The 12,353-nt window shown below is 47.0% G+C and overlaps 1 protein-coding gene across 7 annotated transcripts in view; it reads left to right on the forward strand.

The window, feature by feature from the left end:
- The window catches only part of arhgap21b (Rho GTPase activating protein 21b), a 32,727-nt gene that overhangs the window by 3,383 nt on the left and 16,991 nt on the right, over positions 1-12,353 (forward strand). For 3 of the 7 annotated variants that reach the window (XM_060058382.1, XM_060058383.1, XM_060058387.1), the window contains exons 3-7: positions 4,468-4,656; positions 4,904-4,925; positions 8,275-8,367; positions 9,122-9,200; positions 9,401-9,455. In XM_060058382.1, the coding sequence (XP_059914365.1) occupies positions 4,468-4,656; positions 4,904-4,925; positions 8,275-8,367; positions 9,122-9,200; positions 9,401-9,455 (438 nt within the window). The other 4 variants (XM_060058386.1, XM_060058388.1, XM_060058390.1 and 1 more) reach the window with 3 other exon arrangements.

Consider the following 12,353-nt stretch of genomic DNA (forward strand, 5'->3'; position numbering starts at 1 on the left):
TGTGTCTGGAGGAGTTGCTGTCGATATAACAACTTTCGGTTATAAACCATGTGTGTTTTAGAGGCAGTGTTTTACCATGGGATTTCCATGGTGTTTGAATTTCTCCCAGTTTGCATTGGAATGTTTTCCTTCCTTGCATCAACTGCACATTGCATGGAATCCAAAACACTGCAGCCACTGTTGGCCTGATGGGATCCTAGTGGCAGGCAGTTAGGTAGCAGTATCTTGTTTTCTTCCTGCTTCTACTTCTAGGATTCCTTTTTAGTTTGGAGAAACTTCCCCCAGCATGGTCGGTTGGCTCTTGTCCATCTAGGTGTCAAATTTTCATACACTCCTCCACCAAATCCCTCCTGTTAAATCCTTCAACACATCGAATGTGATTTTTAGCGTATCACAGGCCTCTACCTCCTTTCCCAAGTCCTTATTTCCTTCCATTAAATCGCCTAGCAGGCTTCATATCATACTTGATGGCAAATTAAATAAGGTGTGTTTCTGTGTAGTTTATAAACCATTCACTCAAGTCGGCTGTGACGTGGACTTGAGACAAACAGACCTCCATTTCCTTACTATCTGGCCCACATTAAGACCCGGTATTTAACTCAGTTAGACTAGATGCTATTTACAGAACCCACTGAGCAGGACTCATGGCTGACTGATTAATATCGGAAGGGCAAATGGATCGTCAATCGAATAGAAAACAGTTGTCATTTCCTGTTGCCCAGCGCTAATGTCTGCATCGTCCCAGTGGTATTCAAAATCATGCTTTATGGCGTTTACCTTCACGTTCCATTGACACTTTATGGGGCAATTGCTATCCAATGCTTTATTTTATGAGGGTTTAGCATTTTGAGATGTACAACTCCTCCCCCCGACACATTACTCCTCTTTTCATAGCATCAGCAATGACTCATAGGAACCGGCAGGCAGAGGGATAACTGTTGTTATTTTGTCAAAACTGCTGCTTGCTGATTCCCTTCCTCAGTGGCACAATATTTACCAACCAGAGTCTCAATGTTTTTCGGCAAGTGAACGGAAGTACCAGTGTTGTGAGTGTGACCAATGGCCGTAGTCGTCAACAACAAAAAGTACTCATCATTATGCTGCCATTGATGTAGAGAAATTTCTCATTCATGTCCTGCGAATAAATTAAAATTTGGCTTGTTGAAGCAACATTATGTTCATCATTTAGGAGAGGATGTGACGTTTGTATGTTTGCCTCTGTGTAGAATGTAGACTGACGTGCCCCAATGGATGATGATGAGAATAACCTTTACTCTCTTCATCAATAGTGAACTGCAATGACTTGGCCTCTCCAGAAGCTCGCTCCCCTGTATCATTATCGTAGGCCTTTCACAGATATGTGCCTGGTTTGGACTGGATGTGGTGTAGAATTTGTCAGCTCTCAGTGAACAGAGGGTTTTTTCACCGTTTTAACCATGCTGTTCACATGCCTGCAGTTCTATGGCTGAAGTCATGCGGTGAATGTAGTGTGATTTTTCTGGTGGCGTCAGAATAATTTTTTTCAACACATAGCCTGTCTCGGTGGTTCCTGTACCTGTTACGAGTGAACGGAGTAAGGATTGATAATGTGGTCTCTTGAGTCTGCGGATATGTACTTTTTTATTATTTTAGAGCTGCTTATTTTTTTCAGATTTATTCTGTTCTGTAAACTTGTGCATTGATCTATACAATCAACATGGCGACCTGGCGAAGTGTAAATGTATTTTGTACAGAGAATGAAAGGATTCTGTCCGTGGATGTGGTTGTACTCCTGTGAGGTTCTGAATGGACAGTAATGGCTTTCCTTGAGGCGTATCAAAGCAAAGAGTGTTTAAAAAGATTTTTTCCACACAGTGCGATGATGACGATGGTATACATGAGTTGGCCTGCGATGTCAGCCATTTAGGGTAACAATGGGTCTATACATTTTCACAGAAAATGTTGAATATATCTTTTCTTTTTTGGTCATTTTCTTTTCTTATAATTCGCGATAAAAGATCCGGCTGTATGAGCCACGACTTGTGAAAGAGCAGTTGAGTTCCTCCTGAACACCAAATGATTGGAAATCCACTGCAGATTGCCTCCCACATTGTAAATAACCCTGTTGCTCTTGATTGATTCATAAATCCCTGAGGTATTTGTTGGTGAGCTACAAATGGTGGGTTTCATAATCTGGGGTGTTTCTTCAAATTTATCTTTTCATTACTTCTCTTGGGCTGAGCTTGTCCATTTCGGAGTGAGCCTTTGCCTGCTTAGTTCCTTGTTCTGGTTAATGGACACGGTATCCAGCCCATTAGCCAGAACAAGCATTAAGCAATCAAGTTATTCCTGGTTGTCCCTTTATACTGCCCTATTGGGATGAGGGCTGATTTGTGGGTCTCGTTTTACGATGGTCCTGTATATGTACTGTGTATTGCAGAGATAAGACGGAGATTTAATCTCCAGAGTCAGACTAAGTCCTGTTCACAGGAATCTCTGGACCACTATAAAGTCAGGACAAAGGGGAGGGCTGTTCCATCGCAATGTTAGGTCCAGAATGTGGTTGTCCCTGTGTCTCACCATGGTATTAGCTATGCAGGGGGCAATGATAACCCTGCCAGGCATGTGTCTAGCAGATTATCCCCAAGCATATACCCCTCCCTCTCCCCCCCACCCAAAACCTCCAACTCCCAAAGATCTAAGGGTTGCAAATAGCCCTCTGGGCCAGCTGCTAAATCAGATTCAGTGGTCTGGAATCCGAATGCCTTTGGCACTCGGGGGACAACCGGGCAGGCATCTGAATCGCGCACTTGATCCATTGTCTTTTTCATCACACACCCCTCATGGTATGGATCAGAATTGTTTAGAAAGGGTACACCCAGGGCTTAAGCACACAGGCCTCGACGCGGAACAGCAGGAGGCCCTGGGAACCGCCAATGCTGGGTTAGAAAACTGGTTTGGTGAGTTCCCCGAGGGAGGCGAAGCACACGGGTGTCAGCTGCACCTGCAGCTCACTTTCCTCAGCGTATTAAACTCCAAATGGTCGGGCTCCTTCGTGGCCGGTGCATGTTTCAAATACTTCACAGCGCTGTGGCCTAAACCACTCCTGCCTCTCAACCACTCCTTCGGAAATAAGTGTCGTGTCAGCTTTATCACCCACTGAATATGGTAGGGAGGCATATATTCAGGCCAGCTGACAATGAGTCAACAGAAGACATGACACACGCACAAACATATCCACTTCAATGGAATGCGCGCCGAACATTCCTCCAGCGCCGTCGTAGTAATCTTGCGTTTGATCAACTCTGAGTCGGCCTAAATCGCCTTTGCGCATGTTTTTGTTTTTAAAAGTGAAATCTTATCTGGCATCTTCTTTTCTTTATCTTTTTAACGGAGCATTTTGTAAGTTTCCTTAATTTTCCTTGACTGTTAAAGTAGGCTAACCCCTGGGGCACATTTGCATATTAACAGTTTTGTAGCTAGCAATAATACTTGCATTTTCATATCCATGTCAACTTTAAATCCCTTTTTATGTTTATCACCAACGTGTGTTTTAATTAAATATGTAGAAGTGGAAAGGGTCAATTTAAACTACTGGGCAATGGCATTGAATGTAAAGGGCAAGTGTTTTTGTCTGCTGGACATTTTGTATCCCTCGACTTGGTGATTTTGCTGGACGTACAGGTCCTGCCTTATGTCCAGCCATTCTCATACTCCCTCTAGTTCTGAAGCGGGGGATCGAGGGATATGCAAGCTCATCAAATTCCTTTCACTCGCCCAGAGTACAGAAGGGGAGGAGCGTTTGGTCGAGAGGGGGTAGGGGCCGAAGGGACAGTTGTTTTTGTATGGGGAGCAGCACATCATCATTTAAACAGACCGTTCGTCCCCCAGTCGTACCATAACCATAAACCTGAGTTGATGGAGTAACGGTGAGGGCTCAGGAGGGGGGGGGGGGCAGGGGTGGTGGGTCGCACGTCGTCACAAAGGTGTGAGGCTATAAATAGCCCGTCAATAGTGGGGCGGGTGTCCAACTTGGAGGAAGGGCTGCTCTTTTACATGCCGGCCACTAAAACTGGAAAGGAGACACCCTGGTTGAACGGTTAGCACTGGAGCCACTCAGGTGTCTGCCCGGTGTTTATGAGGGATTTCCTTCACCCTGTTTGCTGTCCTTGAACAGACAGTACAGTGAGAAACACACTGACAATTAAAATAGTACTCCTGACATTACGGTCACGAGGGATTAATCCTATGTCGAATCCTTTACCTAGTAGATTATCTTAAAGAGAAATATGAACACATTTTTCTCGGCCAAGCAATCATTCTAACGTAGCCCTGAACTATTTTCACTTTCACTCTTTTCACACGATCCACTTCCTGTTGGCCCCCGGTGTTCGTTCAGTACCCAGTTTCTGATACTCATTTAGGAACCAAAACCTCATCCATGATTTAGGAAGTTGCTAACGTACTTCGTCTCCCCCTCCCCTTCAGCAGAATGACTCTTTGGAGTGGGCCGACCTTCCGGAGGCGCCTGCAGGGCCCTACCTGTCTGAAGAGGAGGCCTTCTCCTGGCCGGGGCCCAAGACGGTGCGCCTGCGACGCACGGCCATGGGCTTCGGCTTCACCCTGCGCCACTTCATCGTCTACCCGCCCGAGTCGACCGTGCACCCTGCCTTCCTGGTAAGAGCGCCACCACCCCCTCACTCTCACCACCACCACCACCACCACCACCTCCTCCCCCACCACGATCACAGTCATCGCCGCTGTCCCACGTCGACACGCCTTGCCAACTTCTGTTTACTTAGCTCATTACTCACTTAGGAGGATAATGCTTGAGTTGAAAACACACAATGCATGGGTGTGAAATTCCACATCCCCAGGCAAGGAGGGCACCTAAGCATCTGTTTCCTTTCTCTCTCTGTTTTAGGAGGAGGACCACGGCCGCCGAGGTAAGCAGAACCACAAAAGGACACCCTTTCTCCCTTCGCCCCGCCTCGTCTCCCTGCTGACTCAGCGCGTCGCCTTCTACTTGATATCGCCCTTTAATCCAACCAATCTTTTCTATTCGTTTTTCACCACTTCCTTATGCACCGCAGACAATGTCGCCGCTGTGTGTCCCTGGCCTTTTGTGGCGGCATGAAAAGGTTTGCTCGGTGGCATCGGTTTGTGTCCTGCACCGACCTTCCCCTTTGTGCCCGTGTCACCGTGTTGTTCCCAGGTTGCTAGGGGAGCGGCCAGGGGAGTACAGGTGCAACGGGCCCCAGAGAGAGCCGTCAGAAAGCCTTGTTTGGGTCTTCACTGTTTTAACTCTATTGTCCACCTGTGGGGGCCTGTATACCCAGAGCTCCGTCCCTTTTGAGGACCACATAATGTACGTTTTTTTTGGGGTGCACTAAAGGGGTTAATGGCGGTACCCGTGCGTCGTATTCACAAATATCAAGACTCCCTTGAACAAAGTTACATTTTGACGCATTCATCAGATTTCACAATTTGCCTTTTAGATTTTCTGCCACGTGTTTGGACTTGGAAAGCTAGGTTTGTTTTAGTATGCAGGCATAGTTGTATGATTATGTTCCTTGTGCTATTAAAGTATTAAACGATATTTCTTTAAGATTTCCCTTTTTGGTTTTTAAACGCCACAGTAGCCAAACCACATTCTAACCACAGTTAATCCCGAGGAAGCCATCCAATCATGTTTGGTTTGCATTCGTAATGCCATGTTCAGTCCGGGCTCTACGTTTTCACAGGGTAATGCAGAAATAATAGTGTTGTAGACTTGGAGTCACGCATAAGTTCAAAACTGGTTAACTTAGTGATACGGCGCATTAATGTTCCAGCAGGTCGCTCACAGGAATGTCTAATATTTAATTTGCGCAATCCCTTTTAACAAGACGTGCGATTAATGATTAAACCGATCCACCCAAGGCGATAGCGTTTCTGCTTCAGACCTTTTCTCTTGCCCGTGTTGTTGACTCAAGGCCAATAGGCATGCAACCATAGATTAGCTTCAACATATCTACACGCGTTGCAAGGGATTATGGGTAAAGGAGGCCTTGCGTAGTGACGACGGACGCACACCTACATCCCCCTTGAGGACCGGCACACGTCAAAACGGTTCTGAGCTCATGCAAGTCAGCGAGCACCATGTGCTCTGCAATGTGTATAAATCTGATTTATAATTCTGCTGGTCGTATAACGCTCGACAGAGAGACTAATTTACTTGTGCGCGGATGTGGGCTGGCGGGCTGCGAACACAAGCCTGATACCGCCACTGCCCTGGATGTAGCTCATTCGTCATATTGAATCAGAGTCAGCAGATTTCACAAGACGAGGCTTTTTTTTTTTTCCCACGGCTCACGGGGAAACGGGCCGCACCTGAGCTTAAGGCACCGCTACCCCCTCTTTGTACATGTCACACTCTCCGTTCTCCTCTAGTGTTTGATGTTGTCCAGCTGTCCCGGCACCACCACACACTCTGCTCTCCAGTACATATAGGTTTTTTTTTTGTGTCAACACGCTCCATCCACACAACCATTGTTCCCTGGACACTCGTTGACTAGGTAGTGAAGGAGGTGGGCTGACTCACTGGGGAGATTCCTCTGACATGGAACCATGAGACTGCCTTAGTCCCTGGGCAGCCGCACGGCCTTTTAACTTAAAGGATCCCTTTATGAGGAACAAGTCTGGAGACTGAACCATTTTAGAGGGGTCTAATATTCCATGCTTGGTCTTTTTTGTGGGATTTCCTCCGGAAGGTTTCTTTCTTTGCTATACCTAGTTTAGGTTATTCTATACTTACTAAACCCATCTGGAAATTGATACGGTTGCTGCTTTTAGTTATAAAGTGTACACATCAATGACCCCCTCCTCCGTAAGCATGTTGGCATGCAAACAGTTAATGATTTATTACACATCTAGGATATGAAAAATTAAAGGTGGAGCGTTGCATGTGTTGCATCACATATATATCAGGTGAAGCCTTGAACAGCTGTTCCTATGTGGAATTTGCATGCTAGACATTCGTGTAGAGTCACATCAACTATCCAAAGGTTGCATGCATACATAAGCCAAAGCAATTTGTTGATGTGTCTATATATATATATGCACTCCTTCATTCTGCCACTAGAGGGCACATGATATAATGCTTTGTTTGTGTGTGGAAGGGGACAGGACTCGTGTTGCAGTATTACGTAATGTCAATCCCAACGATGTCACTGTAATACCATGCGTTTATGGGCGGGAAACAGCGGATGTCTGCTCAAATAGTTTCTCATGGCTGTTGTGTGCAGCACTAAATATCTGGGATTGAGTATGAGAGATGCATGTCAATTAAATTATTCACACCCCCAGAAAATCGAAGAACGCTGCTGATAATCGCATGGATATAAATACGTTAGCTTCAGTATCCTTTCTTATGCTTCATGTTCCATATTTGCATAATTACCTGAAAAGGTAGCGTTTCTTGCCAGATAAAAAACCAGTAATGCATTTAATAAAAACGTGCATCATGTGCGATTTGAAACGAGTAGAGCTTGACTGACTCATTGAGCCTAGAGCTGTTTTTCCGTTGGGTGAGTGGGAGTTGTGCAGCTGAGCACACTATCACTGAGTCTCTCTCTCTCTCCCTCGCTCTTCCCTCACACACACAACCATGCAGCTGCTAGGAAACCGGAGGAGCATGAGCAAACAGGTTTCCCTTCTCTTTGGTGGTATTCATCCACCTCCCATAATGCACACAATATCCCTCTATTTAGACTCCCTTCTTTTTTTTTTTTCTTCTCCCCGCGATTTAATTACCATTCCCATTCAAAACTGTTTGGGCCGACACAGGCCAAGAAGTCTGTTGATTATACCACGGTGTCGGTACTAACGGCGCTACACCTTTTGTGACGCCGTTTTCGGGTTCTCCCATTAACCGTTAATTCATATTCACTCTATTTTGTCTGGCAGCCACTAGGGGGTGTTGCGATTGTTTTTCTGGGCTTCTTTGATCTCCCACAATGTCTGAGTGGGATGGTATTTCGCACACACACCACGTCTGAGTCAGATGGTATTCTTCGTGTACCCGCCAACCGGATTCCACTAACTATAAACTTTGTTTTTCATCACGAAAAATGCCTTGTATATAGTTTTAGGGGAGAGGGTTAAGGTGTTCAGGCATGACAACCGTTAACAATAATTAACCAAGCTCGGATAAACAAAAAACTTGGATTGTAAACGGGGGCTTCAAGCGGGTAGTTTGTTTTCACCAAATGTCTCATGACTGCTGTTTTAATTTGTTGTGTTTTTCGTCGCCAGGGCGACCGAGGAATAAGATAGAGCCAATGGACACCATCTTTGTGAAGCAAGTGAAAGAAGGCGGGCCGGGGCATGGAGCCGGGCTGTGCACAGGTAATGGTCTTCATCAATCTCCCCGCCGAGCCCCATTGGAGCGGGGTACCCAGTCTATTATGAACCCGTCGAGCTGTTTGTTCCACGGCCACTGCTTACGGCCTCGGGCATACTCCCCGCGGACAGCTGCGGTTCCATTCTCTGAACCGGTGGGCCTGGTGTCTGGCGTTCTCCCCTCATGCGTGGTGTTCACCCCCCTTCTAGACTCCATGCAAGTCAGGGGGCTGTCAGTACCATAACGGTGTTTGCCAAGCGCCATAAAAATCAAGAAGCAGCATGAGCATGTATGCATAGAAAGGGCTCTCCCAAGCGTTTGCCCGATGGAGTTCAACACCATTTGGCTGTCTTTTTATAATATTTCTATTGATAAATTATACAAGCGTGGGTAACGTTGGACGCCCTCTCGCAACCTCCAGTCAAAACATGCGTCCCTTTGGTTATCTGGGAGCGACCGCTGGGCTCGCTGACATGGGGCCGAGGGCGTCATTATGTCACGGCGAGCCACGCGGACGCGGAAAAGTATGGCTCCTGCTCTCGGCCTCCCGTGTCCCAGGGTATTTCTATTCTGTCCGTGAATGCCGACGTCCCATTGGCGTCATGTGACCGACTGCAGCCCATTTGATCTCACGCAGACTTTACCATCGTTTTGACTGCCAAAGCCACACTTCCTGGAGTACTTGTTCCACATTAAAGCTGACAAGGAAACGGGTCATACATGGGTAGTTGATGCAATGCGGTGTTTTTTTCTCAACAGGAGACCGGTTAGTGAAGGTCAACGGCGCTAGTATCCTCGGAAAGACCTACTCCGAGGTCATCGCCTTAATCCAAGACAGGCGAGTTTGATTTACATTTGAGTAATTTATATAATTACTTGTTACTTGCTCTTTTTCTGTTCTCTAATCACACAGACAGACAGATAGACGGACGCAAGACAATCGATTTGATCTTTTTAACTGTTAAGATCTTCTTTGCATTGTCCCTGACAAATAAATAAATACTGATGCGATACCCTTTTCTTGGTTTCCCCATACAGTGGTTCCTTTCTTGAACTCTGTGTGATGCCAAAAGACGAAGACATACTGCAGCTGGTAAGTTCCTCTTCACTGCCCTCCAGTCCGCTAAGATTTCACTTCCCGCCCTCGCCTGCCCACTGAAGACAAGGGGGGGGTCTGTCTCTCCCTCCTGCACTGTAGTGATTGCCACTATGCATGTGATTGGGTGTCAGAGTGATGCTCCAGGTGTGTGTGTGTGTGTGTGTGTGTGTGTGTGTGTGTGTGTGTGTGTGTGTGTGTGTGTGTGTGTGTGTGTGTGTGTGTGTGTGTGTGTGTGTGTGTGTGTGTGTGTGTGTGTGTGTGTGTGTGTGTGTGTGTGTGTGTGTGTGTGTGCGCGTGTGTGTGTGCACTGTCGGGCAACAGTTGACAGAGGCAGGCTGTGGTCCTGTCCCATCAGAGCTGTATCTGGGACTCCTAACCAGGCCACTCCATAGCTACCCTTCCTGGTCCTTATCTGATGGCCTGATTGGGACACCGCAGTGTGGCTTCTTCCCAACAAAGAAATATGCTTACTTTTGTTCAGTCTTGCAGATCTATTGTTACTTCTCCTTTTTGTTTTTTGAGAGGTCACGGGAAAGGGTTTTGATATCTCAGGAAGTAGAACTTATGGTTAATAGCCATACAGCATTTAGCGTGTGCCCATGTCTAGTTCGGCCTCCCTCTCTATCCTATGTTTGTGTCTGGTGGGCTGTTATAATGAGGTCTGCTCTGAAGGATTAGCATGGAGGTAGTTAGGCTGAGCCGCCGAGAGGGCAGTGATGCTGAAACGGTTAACTCTGTTAATTAGCTGAACTTGGTTTCTTTGAACTACCGTTGTCTGAAGGTTTGCCCTCATGTTCCTGGCTATGTTTTTTTCTTTTGTAATACTAATACTATGTTTTAATATGTAAGTCCCATGGAATGAATGATATCGCAGTCTACTCTCCAGACACATTGTCACCGTTTTCTGATTTGAATTCAAACTAAGCTTCCTCGAAAACTGCCACAATAACGCCTGCATGTCTACAATAGCTACAGGAACGTATATTGTATGGAATACATGAACCATTCATGCAACCATGGCATTTATGTTTTTGGAGCTTGGCTTGTAAACCTAAACCTAGCGCTATCTGTACACAGCTATACCAGCTCCCTGATTGCTCCGCCCCGTATTGGATGCCTTCCCTGGGCTTTTTATGATCTGACAGGCTATTTATAATGAGTGATATTATGACAGACTTGGACCCATTTGCTTTGCCAAAACACTTCCCCTGTGTGCCCTTTTATGGCCTCTGTGCATCGCCATAATTGACATGATAAATAATTTAACTTCTCATCTGGGAACATGCTCTGCATGAAGCGGCTTGGATAATACTCGTCAGGAAGGAAAAATCAATATGTCATGTAATTACAATCAAGTTCTCTCCCTCAAGTATTGCCGGTAAACCGCTGGTGGGCATTTTATGCATGAGCGTTTGTTGACTTAATTATTATATACTGCTATTATGTAAGTGAATTCACTATCTGAATCTAAGATTTAAAGTACATGCCTCTACTTGCCTCTTAGTAATCTCCCCTTTATGGCAGGGACGAGCCCTTTGCCCACCCATATTACTCACTTCCTCTGACCAGCTTCCCGTCTCTGCATGACTGATCTCCTATTGGCTTCTACGTCTCACTCTATCCCACTGGCTCCTCCCCCTCCTCCAGCATTCATTCTCAAGCCGAACAGTCCCAGTCATCTGTTGCTCTGGCAACCACAGGAAACACAGAGTTAGCCGGGCATCGGTAATGTGCCAACCGCCCATAAATATCCTATTAAAAGATAAAAGCAGACGGTACAGTCCACCAGGGAGGATTATCACAACCGCTAGCTGGCTCAACTCGCACCGTAAGAGGCGCAGGCAGCGCACACACCGACTGCCTTAGAGACAGGCAGCAGTTGCTTAGCGAAGGCACCGGGGGTTGTGAGTGGAGAGAGAGAGAGAGAGAGAGAGAGAGAGAGAGAGAGAGAGAGTGAGCGGATGGGGGGGGGGGGGGAGGTGAGCTGGAAAGGCAGAAGGAAATAACCGGGGGAAAAACAGAGGGAAGAGAAAGTGGAAATGAACGGCTGATAACCAGCCACATTCAGCTGTCGGTGCTGTGTTTTGAACAGGTTGACGCCAACCGAGAAGGAGAGGCAAGGTAGGAGTGTGTGGTGGTGGGGGGGGGGCTGGGGGCTATGTCTGCATCTGAACTGAATTCATAATCAGCAGCTTGCGCCTCTGTCATGTGAGTAACAGCCAAGGGAGGGAGCGAGCAAGAGAGGGAGAGACTGGAGGCAGCTTGCTCACTGAGCACGGCGTTTTTTGGCGGCAGACGGATATACGCGGGAGATGGAGACTTAACAGCCGTAATGGGTGGCAGGCTTCTGCTCCTGCCTCTTCCCCAGACCGCCACGGGCAGGTGGCATTGCTAGCGTGGACTTCCCCCCCCCCCACCCACCCACTGTCACATCGCCCAACGTCTCCTCGGCCGCCCCTCCGTGTGGCTCTCCTGCAGCTCCGGTGTATTTATTGTCGTGCTCGAAAGACCCAGGCCAAGCCATGCCCATTTCACACTTTACAATTCCTCCGTCGGTCCCTTCTGATTCCTCCGATGCGTGTCGTTTTTTCCCCCACCGCCCGCCTCTGTGCTGTAGCCTTGCCTATCTGCCCTGCTCTCTCACGGCTCTTGTTTTTCTCTCTCGCCCTACCGGTAGCCCGTTTCTCTGGGAACCTCTGAACTGGTAAGCAAAAAAAAAACGACTGGCTCGGTAGCCACTTTGATGTCCTTATTTGTTGCATCTGTCATGCATGCCGTGATTGTTTTGGGCTCCTGTTTTCTGTATTTCTTTTATTGCCCGGGGTGTAAGCTCAGGTCTAGAGGGCTGCAACCTAGATTTAAACGCAGAATCGTCTCTGTCATACTGATTAT

Source organism: Gadus macrocephalus, chromosome 8 (assembly GCF_031168955.1).
Source record: "Gadus macrocephalus chromosome 8, ASM3116895v1".
NCBI classification, from domain to species: domain Eukaryota; kingdom Metazoa; phylum Chordata; class Actinopteri; order Gadiformes; family Gadidae; genus Gadus; species Gadus macrocephalus.